Source organism: Lates calcarifer, linkage group LG4, assembly GCF_001640805.2.
Source record: "Lates calcarifer isolate ASB-BC8 linkage group LG4, TLL_Latcal_v3, whole genome shotgun sequence".
NCBI classification, from domain to species: Eukaryota; Metazoa; Chordata; class Actinopteri; family Centropomidae; genus Lates; species Lates calcarifer.
The window spans coordinates 20,110,259-20,133,728 of NC_066836.1; the positions used below are offsets into that span (position 1 = coordinate 20,110,259).

At 40.4% G+C, this 23,470-nt stretch overlaps 1 protein-coding gene across 6 annotated transcripts in view; it reads left to right on the forward strand.

Annotated features, from left to right (window-relative positions):
• The window catches only part of carmil3 (capping protein regulator and myosin 1 linker 3), a 75,274-nt gene that overhangs the window by 46,993 nt on the left and 4,811 nt on the right, over window positions 1–23,470 (forward strand). For 4 of the 6 annotated variants that reach the window (XM_018677544.2, XM_051070165.1, XM_018677545.2 and 1 more), the window contains 20 exons: window positions 2,918–2,987; window positions 3,108–3,189; window positions 5,060–5,156; window positions 5,245–5,299; window positions 6,911–7,083; window positions 8,192–8,260; window positions 8,651–8,744; window positions 10,723–10,821; window positions 10,950–11,069; window positions 12,293–12,406; window positions 13,060–13,235; window positions 13,335–13,422; window positions 15,638–15,763; window positions 16,171–16,237; window positions 16,858–17,045; window positions 17,314–17,364; window positions 17,843–17,922; window positions 20,289–20,408; window positions 21,449–21,617; window positions 22,334–22,688. In XM_018677544.2, coding sequence (XP_018533060.1) covers window positions 2,918–2,987; window positions 3,108–3,189; window positions 5,060–5,156; window positions 5,245–5,299; window positions 6,911–7,083; window positions 8,192–8,260; window positions 8,651–8,744; window positions 10,723–10,821; window positions 10,950–11,069; window positions 12,293–12,406; window positions 13,060–13,235; window positions 13,335–13,422; window positions 15,638–15,763; window positions 16,171–16,237; window positions 16,858–17,045; window positions 17,314–17,364; window positions 17,843–17,922; window positions 20,289–20,408; window positions 21,449–21,617; window positions 22,334–22,688 — 2,393 coding nt within the window. The remainder of the gene's footprint in view (window positions 1–2,917; window positions 2,988–3,107; window positions 3,190–5,059; window positions 5,157–5,244; window positions 5,300–6,910; window positions 7,084–8,191; window positions 8,261–8,650; window positions 8,745–10,722; window positions 10,822–10,949; window positions 11,070–12,292; window positions 12,407–13,059; window positions 13,236–13,334; window positions 13,423–15,637; window positions 15,764–16,170; window positions 16,238–16,857; window positions 17,046–17,313; window positions 17,365–17,842; window positions 17,923–20,288; window positions 20,409–21,448; window positions 21,618–22,333; window positions 22,689–23,470) is intronic. The other 2 variants (XM_051070163.1, XM_051070164.1) reach the window with 2 other exon arrangements.

The following is a 23,470-nucleotide window of genomic DNA, read 5'->3' on the forward strand; positions in this document are numbered from 1 at the left end:
AGTACACTTTTAATTAAGTTGCCAAAGCACCTTAATCCAAAGAGCATTTTAAGTCGATATAAAGGGGGTCAGGGGACATCTAGTAGTACAGAATAAATAGGGAACTATGTATGTTGTCATTAAGATTTATTAGGAATAGATTGCTTGGTTGAGATGGCAATATATTACATACATACAAAATGTATGTACAAAATATGTTTTGTGTGTGTGGTACTATACTGTATGTCAGTTGCTGGTGAAGTGCAAACACACAGGCCTGTAGTTAGGGATGCACTAATCTTATATACTTAATCAGAATCAGTGCCCTAATTATGGACTAGTATCATGATGTAACCAATCCACTGTAAATACAATTTCTTAGTCACTTTCATTATACAACAGCAATCCCTGTCCTCATGTTACATTGAAATGGTTCCAGTGAGTTCCACACATGGAGTTTTACAAGCCTGAGACTGGCAAATACACAAAAGTCAGAATCTCTACTGGGAGACAAAAAGTTGGATTGGTATGTTCCTTTTTACAACGGAAAACTAGTATAATCAGTGGATGATGCCCCAGTACTCACTCATTTGGTAACCAAATCTTCTGCTAGTGCGTTATTAAAGTTGCATTAGTTGTGGCGTTCCTGATGTGGTTATGTAATGAATATTCTGCTGACTATATTCAGTCTTGACTTAGAGCATCACCTCTTATGACAGCCAACTGGCAGCCGAGTCTCTTCCCCTTCATTTTGGAGAACCTCTGGACAGGACGCACATACTGAGTTGGCAAAATAAACAGCAATAAAAGCCAAGAGAATGGACAGTCCTGGTAATATTATACTGATATTATATAAGAAAGATGGCATAAACTCACTGAGGAACAACAGAAGTATGTTACAATGTGTAACATACTTCTGCTCCATATGTTAAATGCATAAAATATGAGTTTAGTAGTCAGTAGGTATAAATAAAATACTGAGTGACAAACAAATACCATGAATTATAATAGTGAAATTTTAAATACTGTTGTGGCATTGTAAGTGAGATAGTAGGACATAGAATATCACTGTAAAGTCATTTAGTCTAGATATTACTGTATCAAAGTGCTAATTGGAATATTATAGGAATATTACAATAGGCTTAGAATTATAAACCAAGTTAATGTATTGTGCCAAAAATCTTTTATTGAATTGTTACAGTGTCTCCCAGCCTTTCTGTAATCAATGTCACGCAAAGCAGGAGTAAATGAAATCCGTAAAATAATCCCATTAAGAAATGAAATACTGTAAATGAGTCAATATGGAGGTGTAGGAAACATGTTTCCTTATTTCTGACATTGTTTGCTAGTGTTTCCCCTCAGATTATAGTCCTGCAGCTGTATGTTCACATACAGTAAAATGTGACTTAAATGTGGAGAATGATGGTGAAATGAGCGTTTACAGATCTGAAATAATGTTATGTTTGGCTCTGGTCAAGGTTTACATTATGAGTATCTTGTGTGACAACTCACGCAACTTATTACTTTTGTATGCGTGTGTGTTAACCATAGTTTTTACCGATATCCTCTCTGTGTCAACAACCATTTGTGCTGCTGACAATGTTTAGTCTATTTGAGGCCTGTGAGTGGTAGAGGATGTAATCCCACAGGGGCCACTCATGCTAAAACTGTATCCACTCATGCTGCTGTGAGGTACTTTACTTTAAAACACTGGGTAAAGACTCTTAAAATGTAAGAATTTAAATGCATTATTCTCTTGTTCTCTGCAATCTAACCCTATTGCACAGTGGCCTTGAGGAGGCAGTGGTACACTCCACCATCAGTACAAGCGAAGCCACTCAGCACACAGGGATGTTATTTTTCTTGTTTTTATTGTCTTGAGCTTGAATACTAAAATAGCTTGGACCATATGGGGAGCAGTTTGCAGCCAAAGCATCAGTGAGATTTAATCATCAAGGCTCACATTAGGTTTCAAATGTTTTTCCTCTACAGTGGAGCCATTTTCTATTATGTTAGTAGACTGGCCTTCAATTAGAGGACACAGATTGAAGCCTCCTGCATTGGCCAGTGTCCCCTGTGCTGACGTATCTTTGTGCGCAACTCTGTGTGCATACCACTTTCTGGAGATCTGTCACTAAACCAGCTCAGTGAGCAGCCAAGCAAAAAGTGAATTTCCCTACAAGGATAAATGGACTGTTGTTATATTACAGTTTCTCTGTTAGGTGTTTAGCCTGCTGTTTGCTCCTCATAGCCAAAAAGCACTATCAGTAGCCGAGTAAACAAAGCAAACTGCCAACAATTGAGGTGATTGTTTGCTGCATGATGGATCTCAGCCAAAATGGACAGAGCAGACTCCCCACTTAGCACTTCTCCTCATTACCACCTCATGGTGCATAACTCTTAAATGTGTATTCATTGCACAAGAACAAGCTCCAGCAGGGCCTTGATGTGCAAATGCAGTTTCCTCTCTGTATCCAGCTTGGCCTGTGCATGTATGTGTATGTGTGTGCACACAACAATTGGCCACTTCTCCTGAATAAATATTGAAGGTTTTTGAGGTGATTCCTGGTGCAGAGTTGGTGAGCTATGAATCTTCCTCCTAAGCTACTTTTCTCTAAATCCTTTAAGATGGCTCTAAAACTTTTAGGTGTGCAGAGGAGAACGTGGGGTAGGATTGGGCGGTGGGGAGGGGTTGGATGATCCGTTCAGGTTGTTAGAGGGAGGAAAAGCAGCAATTGGATTTATGTGGGACTGATCTTTCTCTAATTTTTGCCTTGCCTTTGTCTGTTAATTGCCCTTTGTCTCTCCATTTCTTCTTATCTAGGTATCATTCACTTCTCTGCCTCCTTATCTGCTTTTCCATTAATCTCTTTTTGCTTTTGCCTTCCCCTGTTCTCTCTCTCTTTTCCTGTCCTACCCTGCCTGTGTTTTCCTTCAGGGCTCTGTTCCTGGGTCTGTCCAATAACCCTCATATCACTGATTTACACCTGGACATCAGCAGCTGTGAGGTATGCTCTGTCGGTCTCTGTCAGTCTGTGCCGCTGTAGGTATATTCAGTCATCTTCTCCTTAGATTAATGCTCGTGGCTGTCCCATCATGTTCCACTCCTCTCTGTCTTCCTCCCACAGTTGAGGTCAGCAGGTGCCGGGGTGATTCAGGAGCTGTTTCCTCGAGTTTCATGTGTGGGGACTTTAGACATCTCTGATAATGGTAAGACGCACGCCTGCACACTGTGCACGTGCTTGACCCATGCTAGAGACTAAAAGTCAGAATATCTTTGCTTCTGTTGGACAGATTTTGACAGTTATTTTTAAAAAACTGTTTCTCATGGGTATCCCAAATTTATGGAAGTTACATACTAAATTGTTCAACCACCCCTTGGTGTTAACATGCATTTAAAAATCTTTTACACTTTATGCTCTTAACTTTTTAAAATTATTTAGTACAAGTAATAAGAATTCAGACAGGTACTGTATGTCAAGGAATTCATAATTTGTAGCAAATGCTTGTACACTTGGATTTGTCAGAAAAGGCTCTGTTCTGTGCACAAGCCATGAAGAACTTGAGCAGTGATAAGAATTCTGCTGGGAGAACTAATTCCCCCTTAATGAACATGTGTGAACATTAATCTTAGTTAAATCAACAATATCAAAAGTTATGGTGGTGGAGGCAGCTGCACCACCAAATGGTTTTGGTATTAGTGACAAGTTATAATAGATGAGTATGATTGGATGTCACTAGTCAGCCAGTGGCCAAACAGCTGGTGAATCAGCAACTGATTCTTGAATAAAGCAGCTGATGCCAGTCACCTAATGCAAATGTGACTTCAGTGCTGTGTCTGAACTAATGCAGTGCTCCGTGAAAAAAAACAATGATGGGTTCAAGTTCTCCTATATTCAAGGCTGATTATCAACTGGTAAAAATGCACAAAAGCAGTTTCACCAGACTCTGAGGGACTCCAGCAGTCCCAGAATCACTGCATGTCTTCATTTGGTAATTCAACTAATTACAAATTTGCTTGGTAATACACACTATGAAAATATAATCCAAACTGAGAGAGGTATGTCTAGTCTGTCTAGTAAAGGAGCCCTGTGTTGAAATCTAGTTTTCCGTCCATCCATTAGCTATACAGCTCCTTCTGGCTCAATTTTAGAATGTGGTGTGGTGAACCTTCTGAATTTGAGAGCCACAGAAAAACACATATTCCACATATTCAGTACTTAACCATTGTCTAACAGCAAAGTTAAAAACAAATGTATATCTTGGGCTATATTCCTCACCAGCGTATTGCTTTTATCATTTATCCTGCCAACCACTTCCCACAGACAAAAACATGGCAAATGAGACGGCTCTGCCTTATTTACCAAACAGCAATGAATCTATTTATTAGATTAATAGAACCAGCAGTGTTTGAAGAGACATTAATACGTGTCTCCTTCAACAATCTCTGGTGCAGCTCCTCTCCTCCCTCCTTCTCTGTCATGTCACAGTTTCCTGTCATTGCCACAAAAATAGACTCACCTCAGATTAGAGGCACGTAAGCTTATTTAACCACAGTTATTATTTTTCTCTCTTTTGAATGAGCCATTTGAGTCTTTGTTGCTGAAATATCTCGCCATGGTAACCATGTCCTCTTAGCAGCATCCTCCATCCTTGAGCTGTGAGTGGGTGACAGAAGGGTGTGGGGGGGGGGGAGTTAATTGGGTGTATTTTGGAATTTCAGTGGGCAGTGAGATTTTGTTCCAAAACAGACCATGAGACAAAAAAAAAAGCGCTTTGAAAGCCAGAAATGTTAGCACCTGGCAAAGGAAGTAATGAGTCACTGGCATGATAGCCCAGAACTGGTCAGTTTTATGAGTTAAAAATCAGACTTTTTCAGTTCAATTAATTAGTTAAAATCCTGTCTTTATGTGTTCAAGATGAACCCTCTTAAAGTTTTATGCCTGTTGTTGTGTTTGGTGCTTACAAGGATGTAATTAAACATCTACACGGAATTAGGTTTTCACAAAGGCTCCGTGGAGCACAGTATTGCTGCCGTTGCACTTGTACTCTAGTGATGTGTGTGTTGTGTTATGTGCAGGTTTGGATGCTGACTTGCTGGCTGTCATCCCAGCACTCTCCAGACACCCCTCCCTCAAACACCTGATGCTTGGGAAGAACTTCAACATCAAGGGCAGGTACGGACCACGTGGGGAAGCAGCAGTACAGATGGCTGAGAAGATGATACTGATGTTGAATGTTTTCCTCTCTTCTCTGCCTCCTCAGGGTGCTGGATGAAATTCTGCAGAAACTAGTTCATTTGGTGCAAGAGGAAGAATGTGTGAGTTGGATTATGTAACATATTGTACACGCGCACACACACATACATGCACGCACAAAAATCCTCTGTGGTGTTATGCGCAGAAACACACCCACACATGCTTCACAGATTTGTCACCGCACACGCGTATCCTGTGCACACACAAACACACACTTGTCACCATTTAAATTCTTGTGTCCTCGTTCATGTGCATTGAAGCTCATCTCCCACCTGCTGCACACACAAGGTGCAAACGTGCACACGAGCCATGATGTCTGTAGGCCCAGCGAATGATTCATTTGGTCTCAGTTTATTCGCGAGACTCCCGAGGCTCTCTCTGCTCTCCGCTCTGCAAATCCAGCATGACAAGTAGCTTACTCAATTATTTACCACTGTTGATGGTGATAGCTCACAACTATGGTCTCGCACTGAGTACAGACTGATGTGTGTGTGCACATGCAGTGACATAGACGGGTTTAAATGTGTAAGTTTAAGGCATTACACCAAATTTCTCAGAGGTTGGCCTGTTAGTCAGCTCACCCAGTAAGTGATGACAACACAAACATCAAAATCATCTGTGTGAGTCTCCTGCTGAGCTTTGATCCGATACCCCATGCTAACACTCCGGTATATGAGTCATAGAGGGCTGCTAGAATGAAAGGGAGAAAATGAAAACTCTCAGCAGCTGAAGTGTCATGGAGCAAATTTAAAATACATAAACAAGATTTTAAAAAAGAATAGCTGATTGTTTAAAGGTTGCTACCATTCTCCTGTCTGTTTGCTCAGAATGAAGCGGGAGTCTGGAGACACTTAGCTTCGCTTAAGGGTAGGAAACGGGGGGGAAACAGCTAGCCTGGCTCTATCCAAAGGTAACAAAATCCACCCACCAGCTAAAGCTAAAGTCAGAGCTTGTTAACTAAGTTGTTACATCTTGTTTCTTTAAGCTGTACAAAAACCAAAGTGAAAAAACAGCAAGTCTCTATGCCTTCATGCTAACCTCAGCCAGCTGGCTGATAGCGGTAGCTTTATATTTTGCATAACTCTTGCCTAGAAAATGAATATTTTTTAAATTGCCAGACTCTTGTTTTAAATGTAATCAGGACTGCAATTACAGTTTCCACAGGAAGGTGGAGGTTAGTGTTATCTCATTTCAAAAATTCAAGAATAGTTTTTACTAGACTACTTAGATTTTCACTGAAAAGTCTGTAATTTGTTTCTGCAAGAAGACATTGTCCTAATGCAAAAAAACTCAAAAAGAAAGTGCTTATGATAAATGAAAGTGGACAGAAAATTGTGAGAAAGCAAATAAGCAGCTGATTACTATGTCCTAGGTCTAAGTAAAAAAAAACAGTAGATTATTTTGTAAAACTACAGGATTTTGTAATCATTAACACAGCCTAATAACCACTTATACAGTTCCAGGTCAAATAAAAGCTGAAAATACCTGCCTGTCATCTGCCAGGGATGGATCTTTTCATCTCTTGAAAAACAACAAAACCAAGTCTTTTACAAAATTCACCCAGTTCTGTGGGAAGTCCTTTGCTGTTCACATTTATTTCACCGTTTAAACATGTTCTTTTCAAATAATCTTCCATCTTTTACCTCCACCCTCCCCTTCATTATGTCCTCCAGGCCCTGCAGTCCCTCTCCCTGGCTGACTCGAGGCTTCGCCAGCGGGGTACGGTACTGGTCAATGCCCTGGGCTCTAATGCCTGCCTCCGCAAAGTAGACCTGAGCGGCAACCTCCTGGAGGATTCTGGGGCTAAGATGCTCAGCAAAGCCCTGCAGATCAATACAACACTCAGGTGTGTTTGTGAATTTAATTTTAAAATCACAGGACTGATGGGAAACAAAGAGGGATTTCCTTGCAGATTAGAGGAGAAGAGGAGCCGTGAGACAGGAAAAGTAGAGGCTTTAGAGGACAGATGAAAGAATAGGGTCAGAGAAAATTAATATGTTAGGTATGGTTTTAGGAGAGGATGCACTGAGGTTGCTGAGAGGCAGAACAGTGAGATCAATGCAGGGCTTCAAAGATAGGCGAGGGAAAGTGAGCCATGTAGGAGATAAGAAGGTAAGACTGAGAAGTTGGAGGGATAGCGAGGCGAATCAGTAGGAGGGAGGGAAAAGAGGGGTGGAAAGAAATGGCCTTCAGGCATGCGATATATTGTACAACACTTAGTAAGAGAGAAGCTAGAGACTGAGTGAAGGCGTGTGTATGTTTTTAAGGTGTGTTGGAGGCAAAGAATGGAAGCAATAGAAAGAAGAAAAAGATAAAAAAAGATGAGAGAAACACAAGGGGTGGGGGGGACAGCAGCGAGATTGGAGGGGGTAGGATAGAGGTATTAGGTTGGTGTAACTGTTGGATATGTACTAGAGAGGGAGAAAGTTGTGAGGGGATCGGAGAGGGAGACCACCTATGGAGTGAGATTTGGGTTTTGCTGATTGAATTTCTAGGGCAGAGAGTGTGGGGTGGGGAAGGAGAGATGGAGATGGAGGAGGAGGAGGAGGAGGACGGATGAAAGGAAAGAGGGGCTGGAAATGACTGATGTATTAAAAACAGGAGTTAGACAGTGTCGAGTGTAGGTGGAGAATCTGCACTGTGAAATAACAGAAGCTCATTAGTTGCATGGCAGTTGTTCATGCATTCTTAATATTGTGATAAAGGCTCATTCTATGCATGTAGCAAAAAGAAAGTCCTGACAAATGTCTTGTTAATCCGTCTGTGAAGTGTTTGTGCAGCTGCATGGTCAGATAAGTAGCGGAACTGTGATATTATGTCCCTTGTGTTTGTGTGTGTGTGTGTGTGTGCGCACACGCGTGTGTGTTGAGAGCTTTAAAAAGCGACTGATCATGTTCTTCTCTTCTCCTCTGTGCCTGTCTTCCCCGATTTCCTGCTGGTTTGATCCCTCTCAGGAGTGTGACGTGGGATCGCAACAACACCACAGCGACAGGCTTCCAAGATGTGGCGAGAGCGCTGGAGCAGTAAGATGAACACAACACACACAGAAAGAAAAAGGAAAAAAAATGTTTGAAGATGGTATACACACAAAAAACAGATCACTCACACACCCATATGAAAGGAGGATAACCATCTCTGTACAATGTTTACTATTGCACAGTATTTCATCAGTCTTTTGATGAGTGTGCCAGTCAAACCTGTGGGTGTGAAGTTTGTGTTAATATATCTGCGCGTGTGTGTGTTTGCGGGCAAATGTGTGGGTGCGTTTGCGTATTAGGGAATTGGAGACAACTGTTAAACGCCCTGGGTGTTTCCTGTTTGTTCTTGTTAACATCATAATTCTTCCAGTTTATTATTGCAAGGGTAATATTATCGTTCTCCCTCTTTCTCTCTCTTCTCTCGCCGCTAAACAGCAACTTTACCCTGCAATACATGCCCCTCCCCCTAAGTGATATCACCCAGGCGTACCGTAGTGCCCCAGAGAAGACTGACCAGGCCCTGACCAAGGTGAGAGGAGCTTTGGTTCTTCACGTCTAAATTTGCTGCATCATGTTATCGAGATGCAGTTGGTGAATAACAGCATTACCTGACAATTAGGGTCAGACTGAGTCATTGCTTTGATGAATGACTTTCATTTGTTTGTGCATTAGAAATGATTATTAAGTGTGAGAGTATTTATAGATCATATTGCTGTTATGGAAACATTGCATATTGTGTCATATAGCCTTTTAAGTGTGCATGAAAAGCTTCAGCACCTCTTCTGACTGTCTGGGTTGCAATATCTTCTGTCATTGCATATTGCAAGCAGTCAATTAAAAGATAATAAGAGTGTTTCCTGCTTTCCTGCTCTTTGTCTAATCTGAATATCTTTGAGTTTAGGACTACTGGTCCGACAAAACCAGACATTTGAAGACATTTTATAGACCAAGTGATTAATCAAGAAATTAAATCAAGAGAAATAATCAGCAGATAAATTGAATTGTTGCAGTCCTAAAAGCATTGTTCACTACCTGATTCTTGTGTTGAAGGCATGAAACCAGGGTGCTGCAGGTTTTAGGTAAAATGGGAGTCACATTCATGTTGGAGACACGGGTTAAATATGTGTTCTTGGTATAAAAAGTGTGATAAGCCTTTGTCAAAGAGCAGCTGGTTTAAACCTGGGTTTTGTTATGCTGTGAAGAACGTTTGACTATTATAGCTGCAGGTGTTGGATGCAGTTTGCAGCTCAGCTGGTGTCTAATGTTACTTTAAAAACTCACATCTAAAAAGTGATAGCTGAAACACTAGTTCCTTGTATCTGGGTTACTGAACTTGTGGTTGTTTTCGTCCAAGTGAAATTTTTATTATTATCTGCTGACTACTGAGCAGCTCCACTGGAGCCATTAAGGGCAGGGTTAAAGGCCTTCCAGAGGGCCCCTTGATGGTGATAAAATGCAAGGGACAAGTACTGCTTTGTTTACTTTACCCACTCATATGTGCTCTGCCTTTAGGCCTCTCAGTAAATTAGATGTACAGTCAGCATCAGTACATTCGCATTTTTAATTTTCTGGTCTTGCAATGGTGCCCCAAGTCTATGCATGTATCAGCCTGTGTGCACATATGTGTCTATGTAAAAGAACAGACTGTGTGCCAGAAACAAACTGTTTTTTAACACGCACCCTGTCTTGGGGGGGGGAAAGTGCGCTTGCTAACATCATTATGCAATTGCTAGATAGCTCATCAGTTGTAGGACAGCTTTAAAACAGCTTTAAAACTTGCCTGCAAACCTAAAGATCTGTCATTTTAGATACTGAATGATGGGGTCAGTTTTCTTCACTACCAGTGATAAATACATTCTGTCACTTGGCTTGTAAGCTGCAGTTAACAGAGCAAGTCTGTTTACGTTGCATGTCAAACTCAGTCTCCCTGCCAGCTCAGCTGTCAGTCAACCACACACAACTTCTCTCCTCCCCAGAGGCTCGGAGGCTAAAGGAGCATTTCTGATAGATCTCCAGAAACATGAAAAAAATATCAACAGTGTACTTGCACATCAGTTGAACACGATTTTATCAGAAATGGTTCTGCTGTGGTTTTAGTGCAGTGAATCATTTCTGGTTCAAACTCCTTATATTATATTTATATGTATGACATTCTTATTTAGGGTTAGGGTTTTTTTTGTCTGTGTCTATTGTCAGAGAAACTCTTAAGTCCTTGAGGAACACTTGATTCCCTCTTTCTTTACATAAGATGATTAAGCAGTGAACACTTCCACCTGCTGAGTCAAGAAAATAAATCAAAGGCATCCTGTTTATTTCTGCGGATCAAAATTCTCTCTCCAGTCACCTTATTACCATGCAAATGGACTTGTCTCCTGTCTCCTGCACACTTCGCTTTGTAAACACCTGTCATCTCCACTCCTCTCCCTCCTTGTTTGTTTTCTGTGTGTGTGTGTGTGTGTGTGTGTGTGTGTGTGTGTGTGCGTGCGTGTGCGTGTGCGTGTGGACAGATCCAGCGTGCCCTGCTCAGAAACAACCAGACTCAGCGTTTCTCTCAGAAACAGGCTCTGAGGCTGCACCAAGGCCTCGTCACCAGCACTGCTGAACAGGTGTGTGTCTGTATTTGTGCGCATGATGGTGAACAAGTCAAGATTGTTATTCTCATCGTAGACTGAATGTCTTCTGTCTGTTAACTTATTATATGCATTAATTTGTGTGTGTGTGTGTGTGTATGTAGGTGATGGAGCGTCTGTGTGTGCGGGTGCAGCAGCAGGTGTGTGTCCTGAAAGGCTGTGAGGAAGGAGAGGAAGTCCAGACCGCCAGACAGATCCTCAAAGAAGCCAGGAACTCAAGAGCTGTGGGTGGACTAAGTGTTTTTGTGTCACTTCATACCTCTGCTCCACCATATCTCAGTTGGAATTATTGTTCTTTTCACTCCATTACATTTGTTACTTTGCAGATTATGATTTCACACTTTCTAATGAGGTACTCTTTATAAAGACAAGATATACTTTGCTGTTCCCTTAGGAAAACTTTTCTTGGGCTCTGCATCACAGAGCATTCATTCAGGCATACAGCAGCAACCCTTACAATCATTGATACATTAAAATGCATTTGAATAAAATCAGTAAAACTAGTACAACTGATAAAACCAGAAAAAAAACAGTATTACACAGCCATCTACTGTAAAGACCAGAAGTGAAAACACTGCAGAGCAGCTTCACCAAGTTCAGCTCAACAAGGAACCAAATGAAGAGTTGGTTTGGACAGATCCACTCAGTAAACCCCTCAGAAATGATGAAAGAAGCACACTTACACTGTATTCTTTGTGTATGGGTGCAGCATATAGAGAGAGAGTGAGAGCTATGAATTAAAAATGCAACAAGCTATCAAGTGTGTAGGCAACAAATGTATATATCGCTGCCATTTCACCATTAATTTGTAATAAACCCACCCTCTGTTCTGGAAGAAGGTGTGAACAGATGTGAACAGGTAATAGCTGATAGATGGATACATGGATTGCTGCATTGCAGATAAATAAAAGTTGGCTTTGAAAACTTAACTGTTTATAGTTTAACAGTTTATTGAAAATGTACTTAGTTGTGAAAGGAGACACCACAGGTTTAATATCCAGTGTCTGAACCAGGAAATAAAGATAATAATATTAAGTCACAGGTTTCTCTCTTTCTATTAACAAGCAGAAACAAAACAAAGGTTAGTGGAACTGGAGAGATTTTTCATAATTAGGCCACCCACATTGTGTTTCAATAGCCTGTAAATGAAAATAATGTTTAAATATTAATGGAAAATTAGAAAGTGGTGTTACCAATTTGGTACAAAAAACATCATCACCTCACAAAATATAATGATTTTGTCATACACCAACTAGCAGTATATAATGTCATCAAAATTTACTTAGATTAATTCATCAATAAAATAATCTAATGAAGGGGACATTCAGCTCACGAGTTCTCCTAATTTTGATACTACTTCTGTTAACCTCTTCTATCCTCTGTCCTGCTGTGTCGTGTGTGTGTGTGTGTGTGTGTGTGTGTGTGTGTGTGTGTGTGTGTGTGTTAGCTGTACCCATCTCTGTGTGAATTGGCCCATGTGCTGTCAGTGGATGGCCCCGTCAAACAGCGCCTGGACACACTGGCTGGAGAACTGGCCAAGGCTGCTGACAAAGAGCTGCAGGTAATTTTGGGGCTTGAACAGCCATTCTCTAACACGTCTGTATTTTAAACAGTAGTGGAGACCTGGACTGGTTGCATTTAAATTGCCCATTAATAGCGTGTGTGACTGTGTGTGTGGTGCAGGTGTGCTGACTTCAAAAGAAATGTAGCATTTAAATTCACAGGGAGGGAACACTAACTTTTTTTTAGTTTCATTCTGGTCTCTTTGGGATTCAGTTTCACAACACAGTGAAATGATAAAAAAGCAGCACACCCTGAGGATGAATCTAGGATACTTTCTATTGAATTTCAACTTACTTGAGCACATTTTAAATCTCTGTGCTTTCCTTTTGTTGCTATGCACAAAGCTTTGTCTCTGATTTGCGAAGTGTTGCAGTTCAACTGCAAAAAATATCAGTTGGGGAATGTTTATGTACATGTTCATGCACAAATGTCCATCTTTGGTCTGTCCTGGTAAAGTTAAAAATCTGGAAGAACACGTGAAGTTACTGGTTGATACATGGACGATTGGATTGCAGCATTACAAATACATAAAAGATGACAAGTAAATGAAATGGTTTGGAAATATAAATGTTTATATTTAGAGAATTTATTGAAAACAGACATAACTGTGTGAGTGTGTAGTGATGCATTTCTCGGGGCATTTGTGTCCAGGTGGTAGTGGACTCCATGGTGTCTCTGTGCCGGGAGTTGTGTCCCATGTCCTGCTCAGCAGCTGAGAGACTCAGCCCGCCTCTCTCATCCATCTCCGAGCAAGTTTCGATCCCTCGCTCCTCCATCCGCAGCGCCCTGATGGAGAGAGCAGCTGAGGATATCAACAGAGCCCTGGAGTAAGAAGGAGCTGGTGGAAAAGCAGCATCAAGCAAAGAACTTAAGCTGAAATACTGAACGGAACTCAATCTCTTTGTGTGTGTGTGTGTCTGTCTCAGGGAGGTGAAGTTATCTGTGGTCTCCTATCTAACCAACTCCATAGTGGATCAGATTCTGCAAGAGCTCTACACCACTCATAAAACCCTGGTACTGGTAATATCCCTTTACTGCATGACTTCTTTGTAGATTGTAGGAAAAAACTCTTCTAGTTTAAAGCTGAAATCTTTCCAGCACAGATGTATTATGTAGGAGCATCTGGTGTGATGTTTGCAGAGTTGATTCAGCTTGATTTTGGTAAACAATTGTGAAATGCTGTCGTACAGATTAACAGACTAATGCTCTGCTATAAAAGTAGGTCACAACTATATAGTAGGTCCAAACACAAAACATGACAGATTTCAGCTTTAAATTGCATTACTGCATGATTATTGTAAAGGAATACTTCAATATTCTGGGAAATACACTTTGGCTTTAGCTAGTTGTGACTTCCTGGAGTCTCATCTCTCATGGTGATAACAAGACAACAGGAAGTCACTGCTCTCAACCATGAAATAGGCCTATACCTTTCTCCACACATCAGTTTTTGTAGGAATCACCCAAACAAGATATGACCCTACCACAGGTGCTGATAGGCAGAATCGCCCTGTTTGCAGTCTTTATGGTAAACTAAGCTAAACCATCTCCTGGCTCCAACTTCATATTTAATGGACAGATATGAGAGTGGTATTGATTTTCTCCTCTAACTTCTATAAAAAAGTGAAAAAGTGCATTTCCCAAAGTGTCAAGCTACGCTCAAAGTATTTTTCTATACCATTAAAAACTCATGACTAAAAGAGCAACATTCAACTTTAAAGTCAAAAAATAAAAATCCTTCTGTATTATTTATTAAGAGTTTATAACTCTGCCAATCTGCTTGGTGAGAGCTGTGTGTGTTTGTATGTGTTCTGATCATATTTAATAACTGCCATCAGATTATGATTCAGATGTTGCCAAATTGTGACTGGTGCATTGAAGTATGTGACACCATGTTTTCCAGCCCTCTTCAAACCAAGTGGGATGAACACAGAAAACAAACCTAAAACAGTTTTCTCATGTTTATGTAAGACCCCCATCATTCAAGAAGCTGACTGAGAAATCTGGTTTTCAGGGACGTTAAATCAACATAAATCTGATCAGATTAAATCTGTGGAAATTAAAACCAACTCTGAGATTAATGCATGACACTCTAAGAGATATTGACAGGATGGAGACACACACTCTCTGTCTCAGACTTCTTTTCATTGGTTGGATTATTCCTACACAAAACAACAACAAGCTTTAACAAAACTGTTCACTGCCATGTCCATTCAGTGATGTGTGCAGTGCGTTTGTTTACAATATTATGATTTCAGTCAGTCATGGATTGAATCGAACACTCAAAAATGTTTTTTCTTTAAAGCATGTTGTCTCTCAGTCTTTCTATAACTGTGGATACATCTCTGTTTACTTTCTATCACACACATTATTGATAAAATGTTGCCAGATAAGTATAAACTGTGCTTCCAGCACATCTGTGCAGAGCACAGAAATGCCTCCAGATTACACTCAGATGTCAATAAAGTTGACACTTGACAAAATTCTAACATTTAAGATTCAATTTAGTGAGTTAAGAATCAGCAGTGGAGCCATTTAAATCAAGTGCAGCAACAAATTGTATTCTACCATCTCTTATAAACAGCTTCTTCTAACATGTCTGAGGACCCATCAAAATCTGATGTCTTGATCGTTTTTGGTGCAAATCTCTTGTGCTTCTTGAATTTCCATGTGTAATTATTTGAAGTAGGCCCTCTGACTCATGTGTCATTAGGATGAAGGTTTGTAAGTATAAAGCAGCTATATAAGGAGAAAATTGCCCTCAGAGACAACATAACAAGTAGATTTGAGTCAGTTAAGGACATGATTACACCCTGCAGGTTCTCCTCTCCATAAACTCAAATTGTTTAAATGAAGCCAGTGGAAAAGGAGGGAGAAATAGACGTGTGGCAATAACACTGCCTGCCCTGCTCTGTTTTGCATTCCATTCACTACCTCTACCGTTACATCTCATTCTCCTTCCTCTGTCTTGCTGCAGTGCCAGTGTGTCCTTTATTACGCCTCAGCCTGCTTTGATAATCAAGAAATTGTATTTTATTCATATTTTCCGTGGGCTTTGCAAACAGTGACAGCAAAGAACTCGTTGCTTTGTTTGTGAGCTTCTTAAGTACAAGGGCGGACACACTTCTCCTCTGAGATTTGCATTGAAGGATATTGTTGCAGGTGTCATCACTGTGTATGAATTATGTGTGTGTAATGGTGTATATTTTTGATGTGTGTGTTGCATCAGCTGCGGCAGGTGTCTCAGGCGAAGCGGTGGGATGACGTTGGGACGGGTAGACGAACTATCAGGCAGTCCAGAATAGTCGAGTCTCTTGAGTTCCCTGATGAGGACCTTGGTGTTAACCTGGGAATAGTAAGTGTCTGATGCAATTACGATGTGTGTGCTTGATAAGTGAAAAGTGAGTTGCTATGATCATTTTGAGGATGTAGGTTGTGGTGTTGTTGAATTGCAATATACAGTGTGGTGCTTCTATTGTTTAGTCTACCTTGATTGATATAAATGGGATGGACTATGTAATAGAAACACCTTTTAGTATAACACAACACAGTTCAACAGCAACACAAAGTGCAGCTTCCAAAATGATCATGAAGTTGAATCGTCACCTCTCTGAAAAAAACTGATTATGACTCTCATGAAGGGAGGATTCATTGCAGGACTGTTGTATTAGACTGCAATTATTGTGGCTTGGTCTGTCTACTTGGACCTAGAGTTAAAAATAAAATCACTGTTCACTATGTAATTATCTTCTTTGATGAAAGGACACCATGGCTATTAAGAAGCGGAGCTCCAGAACTAGAAGAATTCGTCCCGTCTCCACCAGACTGAGTGAGTTTTCTGCCTCGACTCGTGCTCATGTAGCATAATATATTTGTAATAATAGCAGGGTCAAGGTCAATTGACTTTTAATCAAATGAAAAAGTATTTCCTCAGCCACACAAGTTATGTGCATCTTTTCTCAGTCTATGGTAATGCGTATGTTAATAGTAACTGTGCTATTAGCCTGTGTATTAAATTTTGCATGTAATATCTTAAAATTAAAGGACTAGCATGGCCTTTTCTCTGACTCTACCCTCAGGCCAAACTTTCCATTTCTTCCCTGCTAGTGGTAGTGGTCTGAGAATAGCAAAGTTGTCTCTTCATTTTCACCTGTTTTCTGCCTCACAGGCAGCAAGTGAGGCTATGGACCTTTGGTCTTTTTTGTTCTCAAAATTATTTTGGAAATGTATAGGAAATATAAGTTTTCCAATTCATATTTGGGTTTTCAAAAAATGTGTTTCCATTTCTTGTGTAAGTAATTATGGAAGAGCTCTTGCTTCATGTTTTGTAATTAAAATCAAAGCAGACTGACCTTAAAACACATTAATATGCAGCAGTGTAGATCAAAGCATAAAAATACGATACATAGTTTCCATTTTGTCACAATCTTTTCCTTTGTCTCATTATAGGTTTAGGTGATGAGCCCAGTTCCTCTCCTACCCCCTCTGCTCCACCCCACTCTGCCTCTCTTACCCACTCAGCATCATGGGAGTGTCTGTCCACCCTCCCCACCAACGGCTCGCCCTTGCGTCATGTTACCCATGTCAGGCCACGCCCACCCCGGAGGCACAGAGCAGGGCACCTACCTCCTGAATCTGTGAGTTGATGACGAATAAACTTTTGGTGACCTTTGACCTTTTCCTGAGCTTTACTGGGTGGGGAGCAGCTCCTTCTTCAGCCTAATTGAGACTGCTGAAGGGCAGCTACTCCCACCCTATGAGATTTGTGTAGTGACCTGATTCCAACACAGGTAGAACTCTTGAAATTGGGTCTTTTTCTTGCACCTGAAGGAGAAGAGTTTCTTTGTTGTTCTGCTGGCACCATTGTACATGTTTAACTGCCCCATGTTTGATTTCACAATGCAGCATGAAGTTGAGTCCATGTGTTTCCACAAAAGAGCTCAGGAGGGTGTAGAGGTGAGAAAGTAAACCCAACATATATAGTTTTTTAGCTTTTTTTCATCTCTTGACTGCTTTGTGTGAACTTTTGTTATTCATCTTGTTTTTCATGCCAGTGGCACTTTCCAAAAATAAGTCCCTTTTAAAGTAGGAAGCTGTCGCATGTGTCTCTGTGACTCAAATGTTAATCATGCACAGCCATCCCCCAGAGGCCGGGGGCAGCCTCTAACTTAGCGGCTTGTTTGTTTTGAGACTTCGTAAAAGCCTTTTTTTTTTTTTAAATCGGTACAAACTCAGTTAGGGCAGCATGATGAGGAGTTGTTTTACAAACAGAATTCTGTTGGCAGTGGATTTGGGTTTGCCAGCCAGCCATTTGAAATGATAATATCTTTTGTCAGCCTTTCAGCTTTTTGTCGACATGGAGGGTTGATTATTGTTATCCTGTTATTCTATCTGTTGTTTGTGTGTGTGTGTGTGTGTGTTTGTATGTGTGTAGCATTGTTCTGAGAATGGAGGAGTCAGTATGCTGGAGGATGGACTACCTGATTTCTACAGCAAGAGGGTCCTGCCTGACAGGTACCTCACAGATTCGGTTTTATTTTTGTGTAGTCATTAAATATTGTAAATCTTTCAATACTCCAGTGGTCCCTGAGGATAACACACATACAAGAATGGAAATAAAAACGTTAAGGGAACTGTGATACTATTTTTATTTTTTAACAAAGCCAACCAAACCTGCCATAACTCAATCTTGTAATTATGTAAGACAGTTCTCATAAGTATAGGATAATTATTTCTTAATGATGAGAAAATTATCTTACCACAAAATAATTTACTTCTCACACTTAAAGGTGCTATATGTCAGTTTTTGCTGTCACTATATAGCCAACATTAACAGCTAGTCTTTTATCATGATTAGGGGATAATTCTCCTGTAATTATCATGTACAGATTTCCTAATTATGAAAATGTTTCCTTATAATTGCAAGATGACAAATTCTAATCATGAGACACTGAGTCATAATTATGAGTGACTTTATAATTATGATTTCATTTTTTTCCCTTTAGTGAATGTGATCTGCCTCTATACTCTATCAGTACAGTGCAAATGGAAATGTTATCAATGTTCCATCACATTGTAATGAATTGAACACTATCACATGCATTTCTTTCATCCAGATAGGACTGAGGTGAATGATATAAATCCTGTGGCTGCTCATTGTGTCTAGACATCAGACCCATTGTGTATGAAGATGTGAATCAAATGGGTTTTAGTAGTATGCACAGAGTGCTTGCATGCTTCTTACAGTTGATACTGCTTGCATTACAAACAGGACTATTAGATGTCATTCTCTAAAATGATTTGTACTCATTTAATGTTATCAAAGTTGAATGAACAGTGTGCCCTTCAAGCACTTGGGCACAAATATAGTGGAGGGGTTCCATTTGCACTGAATAGAGGCTTCATTTGTTGTTCGATTTGTTCAATAACTAGAACATGTTCCATAATATAAAATAAATCGTTTTGTTTACGGTCATAACACAGCCTCCTATTTTCTTTCAGTTTTCCTTGAAACTATACCACGGTTGTGCAAAGTTGTCTTTTCTCCGCATTAGAGACAGAACTGTCAGCGTATACAGATCTGTGGCAAAATAACTAGCTTCAGCTACTGTTAAATACTGCTTTAGTGTCTATAATCAATATGTGCTGTTTGTATTCACAGTTGATCACATGACTGCTTGTAGGTGCAGGAGGTTGCTTTAAGTGATGAACCCACAGTCTAGTACCAGTTTCATCAGCTTTTTTTCAAGCTTTTTTGTTTTTAGCAACAAAGGTCTAAAAACCCATTCTACATGACATGATCAGCACCAAACAGCAGGCAAATACAATTAGTGACTAGCTGGTGAACATAGTGGAGCATTCAGGGCTCGGTGAAGACCAGAAACAGCAATGAAAGGAGACAATGACTGCTAATGCTGCTCAAAATGAATGCTAAGGCAACTTTTTTTATCAAAATGATCAAAAAAGTCAGTTAATGCAGGTTTAAAGTAGAAATTTTGGGAGTCTTGGATTTTTGTTGAAAATGTCACCACATAAGTAATCAAAACTACACATTTTATTGCAAACAATTTATGTGATGCACTTTTTTTAATGGTAGTGTAATGGCTAATGTGAACAAACCACAACAACAGAGGTTTTTGGTCTAATGCTATTAACAACCAAAGCTCCTCCTCCTCAAGCTTGAAGCCATTTCTAAACTAGCTAGTTCAATAACAAGCTACATCTATAACTTAAACTATAGTGTAATTAGTGAATCTTGAGTGGTTGTATTAGAAAGATACAAATGTCTTCCACAGTTTAGGCCAAGGATTTAGGGTGATGTAATGACGATTATTAGCAAATTACTTTAGCTATTGCATATAGCTCAAAAACATAAACTAGGATTGTCAGATCGCCATTAACATTTGCAACTCAAAGCTGGACAGCACTGTGTCTATGCCAGCCACATGGAAATGTCTTCCCATTTCCCCATTCCCAAGCAGTTTTAAGGCTACATGACAATGTGTGCATAATGCCAACTAGCAGACAGTGCATAAAAAAGATTCATTGAGGCAGCAAAAACTACGCCTTCTGTCAAATATGTTCAACCATCTGTACAGGCCACTCCGAATACAAAGTCTGTTGCCTGATATTGTGAAATGGTTCATTAGCATAAGTGATATAATACATACAATGTAGTCAGCTGTTAACACAGGGATCAGGTAGCCAGAGTTAAAATGCAGCCAATAATGTTTGATGACTGATTACATTAACAGTACATGAAAAGTCTTGATCCTACTGTGTGTACCTCCCTCTATGTCCATCTGTCCTTTTGAATCTTATGTATTTACCAATAACCTCATCTCTCCTCCTTTCTTTTCCCCTTTTTCTCTCCCTTTCAGTCAGCTATCATCCCTCCATCAGGCCCAGTCACTGCGGAGGAAGAAAAGACGCAGCGTGCTGTCCATTTTCTCCGGCTTCCGCAAGAACCGCAACTCCACCATCTCCAATCAGGACTCAGAGTAAGCACAAGTACACAGCAGAGGGGCCGAGTGGAGGCAGGGAGTGAGAGTAACATTAAAGAGCACAGACCACGAGAATGAGATGGCTGTTAAATTAATCCAGTGCTGAACATTAACGTCACTTCACAGCTTCATAAATATTTGAATGGAAGAAAATATTTCGCCATCTCCAACTGTTTTCCCTCACTTTGAATTTATGGCACTGCATACATTTAAGCTGCTGTTACATAACAGCACCATAGTTCAAAAAGTATTGCAAAGAGGGGAAAAAAGCACAATGTGTAAAACGTATTTTAAAAATGAATTACACAGATTAGTAGGGGAGGGGAAAGAATAGTGCTCAGTTGGCACTTTTTGCAAACTTCACCACTAAAAGTAGTCACACTGTGGCACAAAATGGAGGAGAAAAAGGCACTCATTGAGAGCCACAGTATGTGTTTCAGCTGACAGAAATGGTTAGATTGAACTTGAAGGAATTGTTGCAAAACTAAAACCTGGTGACCCAGTCACCTCTGCTGGTTAACACACACGAGTTACACACTTAAACAGAGGGCAAGTTTTACAGTCTTCTACAGCAGTCTGAAAGAGAAGAAGAACAGGTGACTCATCTGAAGGCCAGCTATATATAGAAACTGCTTTTTAAAAACAGTTTACCATATTTTGAAGCGTTTGAACTTGCAGATTGTTGCTAAGCAATCAAAGCGATTGTTGCTGCATTCACTTGGCTGCCATTTAACTCAATTTCTTTTGTCTTTTTTACAACAGAACAGAGAGTGTGGGAAGTCTAACAGAATCTGGGCCAAAAATCTGCCCATTAACTGCAGAATCTTCAAATTGATGGCAAAGAAGCACATGCTTGTGCTGCATATTGTAAATTAAGAATTGTATTTTTTTACCGCATGTTAAAAATACAGCCATATAAGACAATTTGGTGGAAAAATTAGATCACCTACCACTTATTTACATCTTTCCTGACATCCAAGGTCAAGACTGGCCTCACACATCAAAAATGTTTGTGTTTTTCTGTCTGTTTGTTCCAGCAGCGCCTCAGAGAACGTCTACTCGATGATTCAGCACCCAAAGGACGCTGTGAGGCCAGAGAGCGGTGTTCCTGGAGCAAACGGGACCATGCCTTCACCTCGGCCAACACAGGGCGTACCTGTGCACGGGATGAGGGCTGCCAGCCCCCCCTGCCTCATCCAAAGACAGGTACTGTGTTAGGAACAGTCACAGTGAGAATGCAGGGACCACTCATCAACCAGAAATTTGAACTTTTAAAGCAGCTACTGAGACTCGATCTCTCACAGCTCCAGGGCTGCAAAAATACACACTTACCTAAGTTTTTGTTTCGATACTATTTCTCCAATCTGCTCACAATCTAACTCTCACATAGGGATCCAAATTGTGAGCATCCTGCTCCCAATTCCTATAGTCCCACATGACAGGACGGGGTGCATAGTTGCATGCTGTGCCCTACACCTGCTATTCTCAGCCACAGCCTCAGCTTGTTTGAGGTGTGGAGGACTATATGGCCTATTTTAAATCTCTTCTCAAATGTGCGCGTGCACACACACACACACACACACACAGAGTGTTGTGGGCGTCCAAATCCCCTTGGTTCTCAAAGTAGAGTCCTTGGATCCTCACTGATCCTTAAGGGGATTTGAGGACATCCCCAGCAAAATGAGGGATAATTTAATTTTGGCATAATTGAATTCACTAGAATTATAAATTTTTAATCACAGGCTTCACTCTCACCACTGTTACCACCAGACTGGACAGTTTAACGATTCAGTAGATCATCAAAAACAAGCTGGGAATTCTAGAGAGCTCTATATATCATACATAAAAATATATGAGGTGTAATATTTGACTATTATGAGGTTAGAGTGCTCATGTATCTGTATTTCTTTGTCCGTGTACAGTCGACAGATCTGGTCAGCATGGTGTACAGCTGCATCGGAGCAGAAATTGAGGACTCAGATGGCAGCAGCACCTGTGACATCAAAGAGACAGACCAAGATACTGACAGATCGACCACCGTCTCGGATGCCCCTGCAGATACTCGGACTAACGGCCACTTGGTGTCCTCCAAACAACAGACGGACAGGCAGATGGAGACGGGCAGGCAGGAGAGGATCGTACCCCTGACAGACTCACGGACTGAGATGGAGGAGGACAGACAGAGCGGCGGTGGAGGGGCAAGGCCAGAGCCGCCACCACAGAGCACCAAGCCCAGTCTGGCTGTCATGAGGCAGAGACACCTTCAGGAGAGTTTAGGTACTGCATGTTAAACAACATCTAAGGTTATATTACAGTGTTTTGTGATTGCTTTGGCTCAGTTTTCACCACAGAGTTTCAAAGTTCAAGACTCCAGATGCAAACAGCCAAAATTGACTTCCTGAAATCTTTCCTTTTAAATAGAAGATGCTGTCCTTGTTTACAAAGTGCAAAACACTAAATCACATGCTCTTCAGAATACAGTCACCTTATGTACAAGTTGCAGAACCTGTTATGAAGTGTACAGATCATTGAATAAAATGCAAGCATGTCTCTTTATATTAACACATTTACCCTGTTGAGCAGTATTGCACCATAATTGCTAATAACTTCACCACTACTGCCATTTCAAATGAACAGCAGTAATGAAAAAAACTAGGGGAAAAGAATGCAATTTCTGTTGTAATAATGTAGGATTAACTTTATTGTAATGTCAGACTCCTCTAGTAATTCAGCACATTCAATAAATAAAATTATTTTTTTAAACTTATTCTTACTCCCCATCATTTCAGATACTGACTTCTGCAGAAATTGTGCAGAAATAGTTTTCTCTCTCTGTATTATCTGGAGGAAATGACCAGTACAGGGACTTTGCAGCGACTCTGTAGTGATGACAGCTAGATACTGTTGACACTGTATTTTAAAACTAAATTTATATAATGTGATTCTCTTATAAATCATGTAAACAATGTTTATAGTATAATATAGCATTCTGAGATTTGCAGATTGAATCTCTGCGTAGAAAATTGAGCCAAAGAAACTGCAAAATGCTGTAGAGCTTC